The 20,615-nt window shown below is 38.1% G+C and overlaps 1 protein-coding gene across 7 annotated transcripts in view; it reads right to left on the reverse strand.

Moving 5' to 3' along the window:
* S6kII (Ribosomal protein S6 kinase II) overlaps positions 1-20,615 on the reverse strand; it is a 155,195-nt gene that overhangs the window by 59,150 nt on the left and 75,430 nt on the right. For 5 of the 7 annotated variants that reach the window (XR_015532667.1, XR_015532666.1, XM_022082527.2 and 2 more), the window contains one exon: positions 17,066-17,107. The exons of the other annotated variants lie outside the window; for them this stretch is intronic. Coding sequence is in view for 3 of the 5 variants with exons in the window: in XM_022082527.2 (XP_021938219.1) it covers positions 17,066-17,107 (42 nt within the window). In the remaining 2 variants the exon portion in view is untranslated. The remainder of the gene's footprint in view (positions 1-17,065; positions 17,108-20,615) is intronic. 7 annotated transcript variants of the gene reach the window in all.

The raw sequence follows: 20,615 nt of genomic DNA on the forward strand, positions 1-20,615 counted from the left end.
GCAACAACCCAGAAGACAGAAATCTTTAACATTAACAGAATCGACACCGTTTCCAAAAACATCTAAACTGTTGGATGAATGGTGTTGATTATGGGCTCTCGTTTTAAGACACGGCAGTTTGTTATTCTAACTGAGACGAGAGACCTTAAAACGTAGTCGATTCAATTGTTTAAAAAATGTGTCCCGTCACTATTCTGAGGTTAAAGGCCAGATACAATCTTCAGTCGCTTTGCCCCGGTACACATCATATAGAATGATACGTGGTCCTCGGAGTCGGTGTGAACGTGGTCATGAAAGGGAGAGTCCCAGCGCCTGTCGTAAATCGGACCATGGTCGTCCAACCCGTAGTCAGTATCTTTAATGTAATGGCAATACTACCTTCATCCTATCTTCATTCTTTTCCTTTAACCTTTTCGCGTATTAATTTTCTCCATTTTGCTACGTACAGTCATTACTAAAAGCTTTTAGACGTCTGTAAGCGCAAGGAAACAAATTACAAACATTAGACTGACTCTCATATAACACATATACCTGTACTAGACGTAATTTTTTCTGAAAGAGAAAAAATTAAGGTCCCTTATGATTCCATTAAAATACTTTTAACTTTATGATAATTCTTATCATGTTTATAGCAGGATTAGTTGTTCAGCCAAGCCTCCAGTCCATATTCTCACTGCACTTCGCGATGTCAATAGCTAAATGCTGCCTTTCTGTAAGAGCTAACTCTACCACATCCAGTACGCGGTGTTTTTCAAGATACGCAAAGAAGAAAAATGGGAGAAAACGAAATGTTTATACACGTAATCCAAGATCCTGCCTTAGTTATTGGTCTTGATGCGTGTGGCAATAAGAAATATCATTCTCTATGAATTTCCGTAACTGGGAGTGGTAAACTAGGTAAATTCAATTTGTCTCTCGCGCCGAGCGAATTAATGTAACGTGAAGATATAATGGATGCTGTTGAATCAAACTCCTTTATTAAAGACCCCTGCAGGCTTGATAGAGACTAGTTTTACTGACTGAAAATCGATACATTTACAGTGAAGGTAGCGTCTAAAATGTCTACGTTTCCGCTGAAATTAACACCACACTAATTAAATGTATGCATGTATTAGCTAAACCACTTTTGCTACTGGTTTAGTATAACTTGTTAGTTAAATCGGTTTTAAATCGCTTTTATCAGCACAGTACGAGACTTGCACTCCAATTATAATATTCTTCTCAGTGCGGAAAATACTACTTTGTTTTAAACCAACATAAATACGAGGTAAAGATAACAATAACAATACATCTTGTGACTTTCATAGTACGTAAAACTGAAGAGCCAGCTTGGATTACCTTCGTGACTTCAGATGAACGTTCTCGAACACAATTTTAAGGAATTTCTATGGACTTCTACAACGTGACTGTTTTAAAAACGAAAAATTTCCTTAATATTCATAAACTAACTCACATTCTATTATATATTTTAACTAAATTCCACAATATCCAATTATTGCCAGAATGCAGCTACACAATACAATAAAAACTAAAGACTGTTGGTTTGTGACCCGCTAAATTTTACAACTAAAAGGTGGAATACCACTTCATACAAGTGTACTAACGCTCGAAACTTCGTTGCTATGGTAATCCACAGAAGCCTTCGCCAGTCTCATAGCAAAAACTTCCCGACATCAGGACGACGTTAACTTTCAGATGAGTGAATGTAAAACCCCGCAAATGCTTCCGTTCACTAAAAAGTTCTATCGCCGAAAAACACAAAATTATATACACATACTCGAGCTTGACACGCAGAATAAACTCGTGTGTCGGAAAATCAATGACATAACAGAAAATCTCGAAAATACAGAACGTGCTTCAGTCTACACTATTTTTCTGTAATTTCAGCAACATATTCATATTACGTGTGGTACGAAAATTAAAATCAATACACCAGAGACCACTCTTTTCTCTATTTGTGTCCAGTTTGTTGAATATGGATTTGGTTTACTGATTTCTCGGGCATATCAAGGCATACATAAAACCCACGCGCGCACATCCATGCACATGCCCGACGTTCGAAAATGTCACATAAACTAATATGCTGTGATATATACACATATGTGTGTCAAAGAATGAAACAAAACTTAAGTCCACAAGAGAGTCAAAGTAAACTTCGGACCGACAACAGGGATTTAATATGGCGAGCGAAATGAAAGAACAACGTGGAGTTAGAACAGTCGGCTGATCGAATAGCCAGCAGACATGGCGGTTACGTCAGAAGGGCGACATGATGGTTATCGAGAACTTATACGGCTTCACATTCTATGACGGCAGACTATTTTAATTACATTCAATTACACCAGAGGTTCCCAACGGATTTAAAAGTCCAGATACGTGAGAATAAAATGTATTTTCGCGACGCAAGGTAAATAAATTTAAGATTTGAGGTTTTCACAGTGGTGAGTAAAAAGATTTCTGGCGATCGCCCTGATGACGGAGGCAGTATGACCTCCGAAACGTTGGCAAACATCTACCATATTACACGGCGCAACAACCCAGAAGACAGAAATCTTCAAATAAATTTAACTTCGTCAGTTTTCTCAGCACATTTTAAAACTTTATAGAAACACGCTACCAGAAAGGAAATAAATAAAACAGTCCTGTGACATTCCTGTGAATATCAGAACATGCTTTCCCCAATCTGAAACATAAGAAGCGAACGTTATATTATATTTCTGTCTGTCAATTAGCCATTGAAGCACGCAGCTCTTTTAAACAAGATTACTTCGGTTCCTAATTCACCAAAAACTTCGTGTTTTCACTAAAAAGACAAATCGGTTAATACCCTTGATGTTTATTCTGACAGAAATACAAATCCCACATATACACTCTGTCAGCAAAATATATAGTTGCTAAATATGAAAGAAGGTACCTCAAACAGTTAAATGAAAGGCAGGCCTACAAATTCTTTGATACCTCCTTAAGATATTCTGGGGAAAAGGCCTACAGGAAACACATTTCTCAGTAACCATCAATTTTTCTTTTCATGGCACTTCCCGCTTTCGTAACATCAAACTATGCCGCACATCAACAAAGTTCAGACCAGAGGTTCTCAAACTGTGGTACCGGTGCCCCTTGGGGTACCATACACAGCATTAACTAAGTGTGGGCTTTGAATAATCCTGTATCACAAATCGTTTTAAAATAAACTGAGACTGTAGGCTTTCAGAAAAGATAATATACTTCCAAAGATGTGAAGGCCCCTCTAATTTTCATTGTTTCTAAGTTTCATTTACATCCGGTACCAGACTTTTAACTTCATCGCGGTTATCAGGCACAGAAAGTCTGAGAACCCGTTTCAGACGACTGAACCTAACACACAATGAGAATATCACAAACTTAAGGTAAATGTTACAACTGCGAGAAGTAAAATGATAATGAATTTTACATCCAAGCATTAACATGGAGATCAGAGACCAGCATCACGCTCCGTCCAGTCTACTCTCCGAGACACAATACAAGATGCGATTAAATAAAAGTATCCAGAGCTTCAATCATAACCATAGACTTGTTATAAGTTGTGCGCGCGATGTTCTTGTCATCATACGGACAGACCATGACCTCTACCACCCACATCGTTTATATGTGCTTAAAAAGATTATCTACAAAACGGTTTCATTAAGAGCTTCAAAGTACATAAAATACAAACAGCGGACTATAAATCTTTCGTACATGATTTTATCATGGAGATAAACAGTGATGACAAAAGGTGGTGGCTTAACTTTAATGCCTACGTCATAAATGATATGATGTAAGTACAAAAATCCGATTAGATAAAAGAATTTAATATAATTAAGATTCCAGGTACGCTGTCGCTACTCACAATGAGAAAAAAACTAACAGCATGATTGCTTGGAATAAAGACGTTTCGCGACATACGTTATATTAATAATTTTCTTGACATTCAAAAAGATACCATATCTTATTGTGTTAAAAAGAAATATACAAATATAAGACATTACTAATCATGTACATATTAAGCCTTCGGAAATGTAAATGCGCCATCAACATTTTTTAAGCATTCTCCAGCATGTTTTTAATAAACACAAAATCCCTTAAAAAACAAAAATATCACATACACATAGCACACTTTTCACTTGAATGCATGTCACATGAAAGAGCCACTGCCATTACTACTACAACAAACCTAAAATGCATTTAAACATCAAGGTATACAAGTTAGCAGCAAACACACTGACTAGCCCATTAATACAGTCTAAACACACAAAATAACGCTTTTCAGACACTGGATGAAAATGCAGACGACAGCAAATTAACCTTCAATACCTCTGAAATGAGTCTATATAATTCAGGTCCATGCCTGTTAAATTCCAAGAACACTAATACTGACAAGCAAATTTAATCAATTAACAGCTTGATGGCAGCAGTAGCTGTATGGTCTAAAGAATACCAACCATAAGGGTGAAAGCAAAGTAATCCCTGTCTCAACGCATCCCACGAAGAAGGAATAATACAGATAATCCGTTTACTACTTACAATTATCATCTCATTTACGCCCAAGTTTTTCAAACTAATTCTTTCAGATTTCTCATCTCCCCGTGTGTGCCACATGCCTCGCCTATCTAATTCGCCTTAATTTTATCACCCCCAACAATATTTAAAGACTACAAATTATACCCAACTTCAGGATGTAACAATAAATGCTTAACTCATCAAGCCTCGTACACAAATGAAAATCCACAGGTTAACCGACAAATTCGTATGCCATTTAATAAAATGCTTTCCAATTCATATATACGAATTGATTAAACACAATGAACATACACGGATGTGGAAGGACAGGAGAGTGGCGAGAAATATGAAGAAAATCCTCAGAACAGGACAATCGGTGCAACGGACTAGATTTGAACTCAGTGCTTCTCGAATACATTCTTAGTGTTACAACTGCACTAACCTGTTAGGATAAATTTTAAATAAACAAGAATATTCCAAAAATTAGAACAGTAATAATTGAGGCATCTTAAAACGCGTTATCTTCCACTACCGGCTGTAGCAAAAATTGGGTAGTGAGAGACAAATTTACGCCCTATAGTTAAGGGAAGGATACAAATGAAATTGTGTTCAAATGCAAGTAAAACACATACACACACAGAGAAAACAAACAGCCTAACAGCGTTGACAACAAATAGCTACCGTAACATACGATTTGAAGCTTTCGCGGTGAAGTAATTCGATAAAGTCTTCTAGGGCGATGACCAGCGTCAAATGGTTAAAAGACGAAACCGACGTTTCAGGGACCATCTCTGTCCCCATCACCAGGGTTCTGATGTAACTGGATGTTAAAATTAAAATCATCTAATAATTTTTGGTGTAGAATCCTATACCAAATTTGATCAAAAACCTTTCAGTAGTTTCGGAAGCTGAGACACTTCTTGGTTACAAAGCATAAAATGAGGCTGTAAGTCAACAAACGGGTAGGCGTAACAACATAATTTGGAACAGGAAGGACAGTACTTTGACGTCATCATTTTGCAAAAGCCCTCTAAAAAGAACGCACGTCTGCAACGTTTATAAATATCTCCGTATTTGTGTGTCCATACATCATGGTGCCGGTTAATTTTAAGTACGGTCCAAGTCTCCTTTGGGGGGTTAAAGTTAATTATACAATTTGGTTTGCATTCGAGAAGTACTAACACTTGTCTGTCCCATACTCTAGTCTCATTCTCATCACGTGGGCTTGCCTCTAAAACTTTAAAATTCAAGAAGCGTCTTGTGGCCAATTTTTCTAAGCGTTGTCCAAAAATCAATTTATACTTCATCCATTACCGCGTTCAACAAGCAACAACTACGAAGGATAAATGTATTAGCCCTTTAACGCCAGCTTTCTTTCCATTAAAAGATCAACTGGTTAACGCTGTTTAAGGAAATAATCACTGTTTACAGTGAGAATCATACGAAACACATAATACAAAATACATAATTAATGACTGTTAAAGTAGGTGGTACACATGGTTACCTCTGGGAGTTGAAGGATTGATTAATCATAATCGCGCACCAATTTTGACTTCGGGGCATTTGCTGTATAAACGCAGCAAAATATTTTTTGTATGGTACAGACGATCACAGTTAATAAGGTAGTTCTGGATATAAAATTTAAGGTAATTTTACACTTGTCCACATACCAGTCTTTAAATGTTAAACGCTTCGAACAGAAAAGTCTCTGTCAAGAATGAGCGTGATATTTTGACAATTTTCTAAAAATGCTGCACAAGAGAAATTTTCAAAAGACGATCGTGGAATAACGAAAGAGGGGGAGATTCAAACCATTAAAGAAGAAATAATGAAAGCAAGAATCGAGCGAAGAAAACGCCACGGAACGAATGACGAAAGAACAGAAACAGAATGAAAAAATCCTGAGATACGAAAATATAAATAAACAAATAAATAAACAAAAATTGCAACGTATGTATGCGGGTATGTTGCACACACGACATAGTCGTACGTGTTGCCTACTTCCAGGAAAAGTCTGTAACTGGTGCGTAACCGACCGATCCAGAAGCTTTAAATTTAAACACTGATTAAAATTCCTAATTAAAAATTGAATATAAACTGAGAGACGTAAATTTTAATTAAATTAAACTCTTGCAATGCTGCTATTGTCAGACCTACCCAAGCACATAAAATAGGTTCTGTGCAGTGTCACCCTTAACCTGCAGCGTGGCTATAAATATACAAAATACATTAAAACAACATAACAGTTTAATGCTCCATCCCAGAGAAATTCGCAACCGCTCACAAGATCTCATCATGTATCATTCGATGTTATTTACACTTCGCAGAAGACATCGTCGAATAAAACCATGAAATAGAAACATCATTCAAGAACAACTTCTAACGTGTACAAGAGAAAATTACTGCAACTCTCCCGTGAAAATGTCTTTCGTCATAAGAATACCAAGGTCAGCATGCTCATTTACTAGGCTACTGATAAGGAGCAAACTAACTTTAAATGTCTGAATCAGAAATCATTTTATTCGTTTAGAGGAATCTGCCCCATTATCGATGATTTGTTTTGTTTGTCTTTTTGTGATACGGAGAACTTTTTTTGTATGATTTGAATTTATTTCAGGTCAAGGTGCATACTCACCACATAGAAAAATGTCACACAGAAGTTCCAAATCAAAGATATCTAAACTATAAGGTCTCTAGCCAAATCTATAAGGTTCGATATGATGATAATACATATATCAGGGACTACATATTTTGCCGATACGAACCAAAAGTAAAATTCCTCAACAGCACTTAATGTAGACCACCATCACCACCACTCCTACGTCCAACCAATATTCATGGAAGTGAAACTTTAGGACGGACACGTAATAAATCCACATTATGCGTTCATTTATTCACTTAGTATATATAAACACAAAATAAGAAACGTGAATTAAAACTGAAGATCAGAAATAGGCAGTGATCAGTAGCAGTTCATTGTACTTGCATAATTTTTACATGGGGCATGGATTCTCCTATTTCTTTCACCTACAAAAAATCCTCTGAATTCCGTCACACGCAGATTTTACTGTAGTTCCTTTCAGGACTTATTTCCTTTTGGTATCATAAAGAAAGTGAATTTCAAGAAGCTGGTACCAACAGCAAACCAATGGTTATGTATGCAATGTCGCCTATTTTCTGGGATAGACGTACGTAACGGTACAACAATACAGAGCATACAGTTGAAGTGAATATAATATCAATCGCTTCCATAAATATGCAAATCCGTTGTAGCAGATATGTGTAGCAATTTCAACTTTATCGTCAGCACATTCGGTATGCTGATTTGTAAAGCGACATCTCTCAAATGAAGATCTGTTCTGCGTCACAATTACAGCAGAATATGCCATGCTGGTTGAACAGAGCTCTCTCTGTGAGACACAGTTTGGCTGTCATTCATACTGAAATACAGCATGCAGAGTTTCACAAATAGTTAATGGTGTTTAGGAATTAAAGCCAGTTCACAAGAAGCTTCGGTAAGACTTCATTAAGGTTAATTTCTTTCATTGCTTTATCCGTACTGATGCGAGGACACGTTAACAATTAAGAGACTACATGTATTCACAATCTCAGATAATATTACTTTCCAACATCTGAAAGTAATCAAAGAGAAACTTCAAATCTCGCGTCGTTGGCCTATTGACACAAATAGGTTTACGCGTGTATTTTGTAACATAAATCATGTCTACCTACAATGTTTAACAAAATTATATTATTACAAGAAAAAAATTATCATGCTAGATTTCAGTTCATAAACAAAAACTGCCTCTGAAACCTTGTCGCCTGAATATAGCTAATTTCCCAGGAGAAACATGTCGCCTACTAGTTACCATAATGGCAGATATTACTAAAAGAAATATCGAAGAACTACGAACCCTGGTGAAAGTCTAATCTTTCAGTACAGAAACAGATGTTGCCTGACCGCTTCGTATATTGCTCGGTTATTACGTTAGACATATCAAATATCATATGCAATCCCCCCAAGACACGCGCGGGTCTCGAAAAACAAGCCAAAGCTGGAATGTGAACTCCAGCTTTGGATTTCACTAGGCTCAGGGTTTGACACGATGTAAGAACAATTAATTTGCTCCTCTGGTACGCTTATTCAGGTTATGATTCCATTATAATGGTAAGCAAATTGTTTCATGAAAAGGTGGAGATGTTAGGATGGACAGAGGTGGAACTGTCCCTGCATTTCAGCACAACGCTGAGAATGCGAATAGGTTAGTGGTGACCAATTAGTACTTTCCTTGGGCTGGGCTGGTCTACTTCCAAGTGGTCACGGATCACAGAGCCTACTATCAATTAATTGCACTGACTGAACATGCTTTATTGATATACCAAAAACCATAAAATAAATTATTAATAATTCATTCGTATACGATATCTTGAATTATAATTGTTCTCGAGGGGACATGACATGCATTGAACCGAATCTGGAGTGGGCGCCATTCGACTCCCTAATGCCTAGATGTAGATATAATAAATTAAAACAGTGAGTATGTGTACTCGCCGATCATGGTTCCCCACTCGTCACGTCCAAGCAGACGAGCAGGTTAATCCGGCCTTTCGGATATCAAATTAATTTCAAGAAACTGGCACTAAACACAATAACGAACTCAATGGCGCTGGGTCCTTCTTGAGAAATTAATAATGTACTCGGCTACTCGAGAAAATTCATGGCGTTTTAAGGAACCCGTCGGTTCCTGAGCCAGATGAATTCAATCCACACTCTCCAATCGTATTTATCAATAATCCATTTTAATATTATCCTCCCATCTACGCCTAGATCGTCTTCTGAATGGTCTCTTTCCACCACGTTTCCAAAAAAGAAATTGTACACATTTCCGATATTCCCCAATCGCGCTACGTTCCCCGCCCATCTCATCCTGTTCAAGATATTTGGTGAATAGCACAAATTATTACCAAACGTAAAATTCGAATAATTTGAAATAATTTCCCAGTAGGTACCATATGAAATGAACGAATGGGGCTTGATGTTTTACTTAATACCTCAACCACATTTTCCGAATTCGGAATATCCTGTCTGGATTAACGGTTAATAATGCACTTTTTCTGTAGTTCGGTTCAGACGTTTCAGCACACGACCGGGTCCCAAATAAAAAAATAGCTGCACACCCCTGGTCTTACGGAACTAGCTGCCCGTCCCTGTGGCATGATGCGTGCGTGATCAACTGCACTCGCGTCGCACGACACTGGACCTGCGATAATCGATACACGAATCGTGAGGGTACGTACCTCGCATCAGGAACTACTAGAAAGGAATAAAATGGCGTGGGACGATTGCTGTCCGCCCATACTACTCGAAATCAGGGACAAGATGAAATGGACAGGTATTTGTTATGCTTTTCACTCCGATGGCAAGAAGATATTTACATACAAAATGTTAGTGGGAGACAGTGGGATATTAAAAAGGCTCAGGGGTGAGGACGAGATTCATCAGGCTTGGGATAAGGTCCAGTGAAGGGCTGCTGTGAATACATCAACGAATTTTCAGGTTGCGTAAAGCGCGAGAATGTATTTGGCAACGAGCTCTCAGGAAGTATTCGGCTTAATGATGTTGCTACTGGTTTGATACTAATCAGAAACTCAAAAGAGTCCTAACTGCATATAGAATTTAAAAGAGCAAATCATGTGTGTAAGAAATGTATTACTTCTGTCTACACTTGTTACAAAACAGAGGGTCGAAGCATGAAATCCTCATAGATGTTCTTTCTTCTCGCATATCGATAATCGCAAGGCCTCAGAAGAAAACGAACGTCTGTAAGCTAATTCCACTGCTCGTATTAGTAACTGCCATTGGACAGCGTGGTGCTGTGGTAGCTCCTTTGAATTTACCTCGGGGAAACGCTCGTTTCGAATGTCGATACGAGCCACCATTACATAGAATCTGTAGTTCTTCCCGGGTCCTTGTATGTAAATGTCGGGATGGTGACTTGCGGTAAGACACGATCGCTTACAACTCCATCCATTCCATTTAGCGTACATAAACATCCTCTCAGCTAATTCGGTCTTAAAATAATCGCTGGTGTTTAAGCATGTAAATGATCCAATAATATATTCAGTCATTACTCTTATTTATACTCTTAATATGAAATTTACCCATAAGCATAACATGTCACCTTATGAATTCAACGTGTGTAGGTACAGTAGTTTGTAATCGTCATAAAAGCGATTAATAAGGTCTGTCTCGCAGTTGTCTTCAGCTGTGAGGATCCTCAGAAGTCTGATGTTACACCAAACGGACGTTGTTTAAGGTAGAGATTTGTAGGTATGTCGCACGAGCGAAATCCTGCGGCTTTTAAATAAAGACAGAATTCCGTGAATATGAAAAACCGAACACAAAGAAAGCCTGTATGGGGAGGGGGGGACTTGAGGTCATCGCCCTAATGATGGAAGCAGCAAGGACCTCTGAAACGCCGGTAAACTTCTACCAGACTTTGCGGTGCAACAACCCAGAAGACAGCCATCTTCGGACTCACCGCCATGAACCCCGATGGCCAGGTGGACCCTAGAGTGCAGAGTATGGATGTGGTGGTAACACCTTTCGAGACGGCTCATACATACTTGAAACCGCACTCGACGAAGAGTCCTTCATAAGTACTTCTGAAGAATCATTTACGCAGCAAATGCTAACACGAAATACGTCTCAGTGGTCGTAGTATTTTACAAAGGGGAAATGGGCGTCACTCAACACTTCTCAGCAGGAGTGTAATGAATTGCGCGTTGCAGAGTCCACGATGGGAACATTTAATTTAGACGCACAGCAAGACAAGGAAACAGCAGCACGCTACTCCGTTCGGCGTACTGACTGAAGACGAAGGCATAATTGCCACACATCGCATGACTAGACAAGAAGCTGGGTGCTGCATTTAAAGTGTAGAAGCAAACGAGGAAACTACGTAAACAAAAAACAAATACTGCTATAGAAAAGAACACTGAAACAAAGAGAATTAGGTTCGTCCTCCTCCATTCATCATGTCACCTCATCCGTCATGTGCAGACGTCAACAATTCTTCAATTTGGCCTACAGACTAAAATATTATTCCATCCCTAAATTACACATCACAGGAGAAATAATGTAGTCGACAACCTGGTTAAAAGAAACATGGTAAGCCTATAAACGTTACAAAACAATCAATGATTTTCAGGTTCAAAAGTGTTGAATATATAAAACTTCTCTGATTAAGTCGTTTTAGTTAAAATTCCAACGCGGTCACGAGGTCAGCAACATACATCATGGCGGACGATGGCACGGCGATGAAAGATACTGTCAGATACAAATATCTCTTAAAATTGAAACATTATATTACCTTCAAATATATGAACATTTTTCATCAATAATATCTGAAAATTCAACGCTTTGAGGAATATCAGATCTTCATTTACGTCGTGTTTTTCAAGAATGCATCTACAGAGCAAACTGAAAATACTTTACACCCCATAAATCATTCTACCCCGTAAAATTAAACTTACAGGTCATGACATATTAATTCTGATCAAGTCATGGATACAATGTGTGAACAGTGGGTATGAATAGAAAAATCTGATAAGCAAATTTTTCTCATCGAAAGCAGGCTTAGTTTACGGTTCAAGGGAACTCGAGCAGACACAGAGATCGCTGAGATACGAGTCGCTGGATACGCTTGTCAAACATCCTTCGAGTACTGCCACGTGTGGAATGATTAACAATGCTCTCAGTAGCTCAGACTACATGTGACTCGAGGGTTGCATTCCTGCGAATCTCAGATTATACAGAAAACATGTAAAACTAAACGGGAATAGTCAATATGAGACGACTCGGATGAAGTAAATGAGGGTAGAGGTGATCGAGGAGCCTCTTCAAGTATCAGAGGCTCTGCAGTCGAGGCGGAAGGCACGGATGAAACGGAAACTGAAGTAATCCTGATGATACTGAAATAAAACCGCGGATATGCGAAAACACAGACAGCGATATAACGAGAGTAGGATGGAAAGATTAATAAAGAATAAAATGGATTACGAATGGTAGGAAGAGGCCATGGCCAACTTTAACGTACTACACCAGCATTCTGCTTAATCTATTAATATTTTGTTACGGTAATTCTGTAGAATTAAAACAGCGTGGCTGTCAAGCAAAAACCATATTTGCCTTTTAGTTTTATGACAGTAACTTAAGAACTTAAGAATAATTAAATCAGCTCACGTTAAATTGTCTACGAATATTTGGTATTAAGTATTTTTACATGCGTTTCAGAGGTCCTTACTGCCTCCAACCAGTGCGATAAGTTGCCCTGATGATGGAGGAAGCAAGGACCTATGAAACGCTGGTAAACTTCTACCAGACTACACGGCGCAACAACCCAGAAGACAGCCATCTTCAGACTCACCGCCATGAAAATCTCAAATCCTACAAGTATTTTTACATGTTAATTACATGCCGACCGTGAAAAATCATGTTATCGGCTAATTTAAAGAACTTCGAATTTTCAGTAAAGGAAATTCTACACAATCTAGACAGCAGTGAATCACTAACTCGTACAATAAAATATTAATTATTTTTCCAAGCCTCGCAATAATCATTTAAAGGGACGTCTGGGCACCAAATCTACTTGTTACGCCTACATCGTTTTTACCATTCTCCGTTCCCACAATTTTTTTCCGAGAACCAGAATTTTTTACTAACGTAATTCCATGAGTCAATATTAACACCGATCGGTAAAACATCCGTTTAGGTTCATGACCAGTGGAACTCAGGCGTTTTTAATATCTTCTGCACACAGTGAAAACACGAGAATGGAGATGGACGAAGGCAAATTCAACGAGTGGGAGGACATATTTACACGTGGATCCAAATCCTCGTATGAAAAGTATGTCTCAACTTCAAACAAAAAGAGTAAAAAATAACCATAGCTCTCATATTCAGTTCATCAATGCAAACTATACAGAGTACTTGGTATGGTAATTTATACATTGGACATGCTTTATAATTTTATTCTTGTCTCTCCAAGCGTGAAAGCATCTTAAATCCGTTTCCTGACAAGTCACATCAACATTTTAAACAACAATGAATGTCTCTAACATTTCTCTCGCCCATGCAAAGGGTTCCACCAGACAAGCTAAAAGAGATTTTAAACGCATAATCGTTTGATCACATCATCGTAAACGTGGTCATTAAACAAGTAGACGGGTCGCCATTCACAACCAAACGTTCAATGCCTTGCCTACGTCACGGTATATTTGCCGATATATATGAATTCATTACGTCTTATTAATGGATTCATTTGAACAAAGCTGGATTCAAACATCAGAGCTCACGTGCAAGAAAGTGTGACGCGGCTAGTTAGCACTGAAAGACGATATACAATTATGTCGGAAACAAACTTTGTTAAATTGGCGTCTAGGTTTGTATAAGTTTCAAACTGCATTGCTAACAGAAAGTGACGAATAAGGTAGTTATAAAGGGACAATAAAACAACGAGGCAAGTATACTAATATTATTAATTTATTTTGCTTGATCAATATTAAAAGAATTTTAATTGCAAGCTACAATGCGTTTCTGGACTAAATAAACTCCCAAATATATGATAATTATACATCGAAATGAAGTGTTTAAGAGAGGAGCTACAGAATCAGATGAGGTAAACATTTTGTGCCCTGTACATGTTTTTGAGGGGTGTAACATTCTGAAAAATCCGGACATAGACAAATATTTGAATAGGAAATCACAAAGAAAAGGTACGCTGTTTGACTAAAAACAACTTCGGTCTCTGCATCAATGAAAAGCGTTTCAAAGCTGCGATGCATTCCAGTTCATAACTAACTTACTGTTTCTTAAATTAATAATTATTCATAATAATCACTCAATTCCCGATGTTACTGTCTCTCGATACACATTACTAATAAGCGAAACATCATATCCCTCGGGGGAGGGGAGGCCGCAGTGAACTGCCAGAAGAATCATCTAAACAAATCTTTAATCTGCAGGCCTACGACACATGAGAGCTCACAGCTGGTGTGTTCAAATAGAGAATTTCGGAGAATATATTTACTTCTTTATTTGCGGAATATAGCATTTTAATTAAAAAACCGTTTCATGAAGACAGAATTCAGCCTGTACAACAAACGAATCATTTCCCCACTTTGTTTAGAGACTACGAAAACCACAACGCAATGTTCCACGCCACTTCACTTTACCTGAACGACGTACGTTTTGAATGGCTACTAGCAATCACATTGCGTTTTGCTTCGGTAGTACATGAGAACTAAAAATTAATTTTCTAAAGTCCATAAAGGCTATTCCTGGCGATAAGTTATTAGACGCATCAATTTAGAGAAATCTATTTAATTCCCTGGGCACTCTTACTTTATTAAGCTCAAAGACCATACTTTACCAACAGAAAACGTCTATAATTCATCATACGACTCCCCATTTCAATCTCATTACATTTACTGCCACATGAAAGCACACCGTCTCTCTTCGGCGGTGAAAAGGACACACGCTTTGCGTGTATCGGATGCAGAAACATCCACGGCAAACTGTTCGTTCGATAATTATCGATAATTTAACATCTGACTTTAATACAGATAACGGTGATATTAATTAAAAATTTGTACACGAAATTATTAAACATAGTTTACAACAACTCGTGACCCTTCAACAGCAGATAAAACTCGAGCACTGAAATAAATTTAATTTAATTCGCGTTCGACATCAACGTCGGTAAACTTCTACCAGACTACGCGGCACAACAGCCCAGATGACAGCCATCTTCAGACAACCTCAAATCTTACATATGATAACAGATCTTCGAAAAATATTATCATTTGCAATTGTTTATCTGTATGGTGTAAAATATGGCCACTGATGAACCAACGGAGCTGGCCACGTGAAATGTGATATGGACACTGATCATGAACATTCCACAACTTCTGTAAGAAATACTTTTATATGGCAATGAAAAACATTGCGACTGCGCGGATGTTATGTCGGTACTTAAGTAACAAGTTCTTGCCAAAGAAATAAGGAATACTGACATTAATCATAATGACTGCAATATTTTTAAACATCAATCCTGACTCGGCTACAATACGAACACATGACAGTCTGCGCAAGAGTCCAGGATAACAGCATTGCCGAGTTAAACTGGAAGAGACAGGACTTAAGAACACGAGACTTCTGAACTTACGACTGATAAGTTTGACTACCAAAGCCAAATGAAATTGGCAGGATCATTTAGAATGACAAGGAGCAAAACTCTGTGTACTCCTGCTCGGGGAGTATTCTTCCATCTTGCTGTAGGCCTAGAAACTGTCAGGTTTTGAAAGCCTTTCACAATTATATGCAGCACACGTCAGTGGAGAATATGCCAAAACTGTCTGAATTAAATTACTGATGGAAATTTCTAAAGCTGCGGCGACAATAATACGACAGGTCTGAAACGTAATGCGTGAAAACAGATTTTCTAATTTCGTAATGTAGTTCTTTTATATAGAATGTAATGTCAAAACCTCCAATAAACACAACGCCCACATGCAGAAGACGAGAATGAAAGATAGAACGTCATATTCTGCTGGTCACTAACACAGCGATTAGAGTGTAAAATACTAAATGTGCCCCGTTTTGAAACAAACTCAAGATGCAAATGCAAATGCTTCACAATTTATGACAGGATTTTGATCCTGGCATGGTAATCATTATTATGTGTCCCCTTTTTAAAGTGAATAAAGCTGACAATCGCCATACTGGCCAAAATATTCAACGCCTTTTACGAAAGACGTCCAGAAGAGACTGCAACTGGACCCTACGCTAACCTAACCAGCCTATTACTCTAAGATTAATTATAATATAATCCTATCTACGCCTAGATTTTACAAGCTTTCCGACTAAAAATGTATATGCGGTTCTTAAATATCACGTGTATGCTACATGCTCGCCAATCTAATTATCTTTGAGCAGAGTATAAATTATCGAACTCATTATGCAATTTTATCAAACTTTCTGTTCCTTCCTCCCGCTTAAGCCCAAACATTCTCCTCAACACCCTGTTCTCAGACACCCTTAATCTGTGTTGTAACCATGGAGTGAAAAACAAAAATTTACCCCCGATTGGTCTAAACAACATTTTTGAACATTATACTCTTTGTATCCTTAGGCTGCCAAACATTCTGAACTAAATGGTAGCAAGCTGATTGAATCTCTTCTTAGTAACGTGGCGTAATTCTGAGTTCTTGCTTTCGTCCAATAATCTCCTTTACTTCATAAAAGCAAAATTATCGCCACAATGAGTAAACCACAAACAGCATTCATAATCATTAACAATCAAATATTTTGCCGTGCCTCCAACATGTTATGGCCTACATGATTTAAGTTTTAACATTATTTTATAATGAGGGTGTAATACGATCCCGAAGATGGGCGGATGCGCCAGCGAACAACCCATGAACCGCTCTCAAACTTTCCTCATTTCCCCCCAAAGTACAAGAATAATTAACACTTAAATTAACTCACCTCATTAGGGTCATCCACTACCATCTCTTCTGTGCTAACAGCCTGCAAATAAAGAAAGACGTTAGCTTAGTCGGAGGGTAAACTTTCGTCAGTGCAATTGGTAAAAGTTAATTAATTATACAGAGTGTTTCATAAGCTTTATCCACTCTTGTGGAGAAATTCTACACGGTTTTTTTTTAATTCCGCGTGCAGTGAGAATACAGTGAGGACTATGGTCACGTGACGCTGGAGAAAAATCAGAAGCTTGTTTGACTATGGTAGGAAGGTCGCAGCTTTTAGACAGAAACGTACAAGAACCATGTCTGCGCAACGCAAAGGAAATGTCGATATTTATATCTCCATGCATGTGACAGAAAACTTATGAAACATCCTGTATTTGTTGGAGTGGCAGGGTGGTAGTGCTCATTGAAACTGTTACACATTCAATGTTATTAAATGTCGAGATCAAAGGGCGAGTAGGGGGGTGTCTGGAAGACAAAGTACTGAGGTCGAAAAGAACAATAAGAACAAAAAAATTATAAACCAACCAATAACTTTTTGAGATTGGTTATATGCTTACAGGTTCAAACCGAATTTTGAATAGGTGGAAGAATTGCTTTTGCCAGCTACTGAATGCAGGCACACGTGAGGTTAACGATGCTACACTGATGTATACGACTGAGCCATTTGCAACTACACTAGCTATTTAGATGTTGAGGCTAAGATTCAAAAGTTGAAGATACAAACCGCCAGATATCCATCAAATTCAAACACAAAGGATTCAATCAGGATGAACATTATTGACTGAGATCCAACACAAACTTACTAATTCGATTTAGAATAAGAAGGAATCTATTATTATACTTATTTATAATAAGCAGATAAAACGGATGTAGTAATTATCGAGGAATATCAGTTATCAACTACATACAAAACTCTGCCATTCATTCTTCTGTCAAGGTTAACTCTGCACGTCGAATCATTACTGGGGACCATCAGGTGGTTTTCATTGTATTCGATCAACAACTCAAGATATGATGCATTCAGCAGATACTAGAGAAGAACGGTATTACAATGAAGTTGTATATCCGATAATTATAACTTCAACAAAGCCTATGATTCAGTTATGAGGGCGGTATTAAACAATATTCTTAATGCACTTAGTACACCTATTAAACTAGCTAAGCTAATTAAAATGTGTTGAAACATTACAAATGAAAACACGCGACACCCTATTAGACGTTAGAAAGTTTGTCTAGAAGTAAATTTAGACAGATGTAAGTACGCGTTCATGTCTTGTCACCAGAAGAGATCACGTGGGGCAGAAAATTTAAATAAAGATATTTTTCTTCAGATTAGTCACCGTTCCCGAGATACGACGTCCTGTCAGACTTAGTCATCACTGCCACTGTCCAAATCTGGTAACTGCGCTTCAACTATTTGTATTTACACGAACACTCAGCGCGGAGTCCCAACACACAATCATATCAAGCGCCACTGGAAACGGTGGCGAATCTGTAAAGAACGTATTTGCATTTTCTTATTCAAATTTTATCTCCAACAACTTCAGGATAGTTGAATCACTCTGTATAATAAAGCTTTTGCATATCCAATGAGGTGATAAATGCGTTCGATCAATAAACTACAAGACAATCCAACTGTAGCGTATAAACTCAGGTAATGAGATGACAAGTACGAATTTTTCGAAACGCATATTTTGAAATTCCTACACCACTATACAGTTCACACATCGAAGTGAGTGTCATTTGGTACGCAGGTTCACAGAAATAAATTTTCACAATATGATATTTTTGCTTATGTGACAACAAAAAAGTTCGAGACTTCTATTCAGGAAGTACGTGATTCGACACTCGACCGCGTCATCGAATATCCCGACAGCTTTGATGGTTGTCCTCAGCAAATTCAGGCGACTAATATCGTAAAACAAGCCATGCCCGCCTCTTCAAAAAATCTTCAACATTCTTCATAACCATACTTCGAAGTTATTCGACACTACACAATACCTTCATTACACAGATCAGTATCAATCACTCATATAGACTATGGCTGTCTTCTGACTGTTCATTTAAAGGCGCCTTTTCAATTGCCTAGGTAATGTGACGTCGAATGGCAAGGCTATTAGTAAACTACAAATCAAAGAGCATATTTAAGTGGTCATACTGTCCTGGCATTTAAATGGAATTTGATTTTCCCAGACCTCAAAACCTGTTTTCATAACATGTCACTCATTCGTATACAGAAATCTCTCGGAAAATACTGCATACACAGAACACAGAACAATACGGCCTCCTACTCGCGTAACGTGCAAATATGAGCATTCAACGTAACTACGCCTCCGGTAAACCAAATTTCCTTCCTTTCAATGCCTTTCGGGTGATTCCAATATCAGAATGAGCAGCTGTTAGATCCCACCTATACTGGAAACATTACCAATTTCAGACAAAGTTATCCGTATGTGCTGTTTGAAAATGCCAGCGACGTTTGAAAAACACAATCTACTACAGGAGGCGGGAAATTGTTTTTTCACTTGTGGGTCATATGGGACTATGTTTAAGTAACCACAGACAGGTCAGCCTCGCAAGAAAAATGCTATAACCTACATATTTTGCCGAGACACAAAAAGGCATACGAATTTCAGTATTAATAATTAATTCGGACAGAATATCCTAACTCCAAGAGTTCTGAAGGTATTAAAACTCGTGTCAAAATAAACCTCTAATGGGCCCCACTGGGCTTTCTTATACACGGTTGTAGGTGCAGTGTGTTAGATGAAACAGTAAATATGTACCGACATTGGGGACCCTAAAACTAAAAAAAAAATATACATGCATACCTCGTTTTATTGCGCTTCGCAGATATTGCGGTTTTTTTTTTTTTTTTTTTTTTTTTTTTTTTTTTTTTTTTTTACCAATTGAAGGTTTGTGGCAACCCTGCGTCGAGCAAGTCTATCGGCGCCATTTTTCCAACAGCATGTGCTCACTTCGTGTCTCTGTGTCACACTTTGGTAATTCTCGCAATGTTCTCGCATTGTTTTTTAGACATAATGCTGTTGCACACTTAATAGACTACAGTATAGTGAAACATAACTTTTATATGCACTGCGAAACTAAAACATTCGTGTCTCGCTTTATTGCTGAGGTCTGAAACCGAACCCGCAATATCTCCGAGGTATGCCTATTGGTTTTGTATTTTCTGCCATTGCAATGCCCCCTCCTCTCTTCTGACGGGAAATAAAAAGTGATCTAATAAATAGCGGCATTATTAATAACAGCTAAATATGGACTGTCCATGAGTAGCAGTTTGATCACCCCCAGCCTACGAACACGTTTAAGCCTCGCGAGCTGTTTTCGTAACTTCACTGACGTATACTGAATCGATTATATGTCCACCCACCCTGTGTCTCACCATGCTAATGCTGTATAAGCGGTCTCGTAAGACCAGAGGACAAAATTTATTTCTTGAATCCTGTTTATGCTGGGCAAACTGAATGCATTTATAGTATGAGATTTCATGTACTCGCCCTGATGATGAAGGCAGAAGGGCACATCTG

Source organism: Zootermopsis nevadensis, unplaced genomic scaffold (assembly GCF_977971745.1).
Source record: "Zootermopsis nevadensis isolate Lab colony 2312 unplaced genomic scaffold, Znev_1.0 Znev_ptg000061l, whole genome shotgun sequence".
Taxonomy (NCBI): Eukaryota; Metazoa; Arthropoda; class Insecta; order Blattodea; family Termopsidae; genus Zootermopsis; species Zootermopsis nevadensis.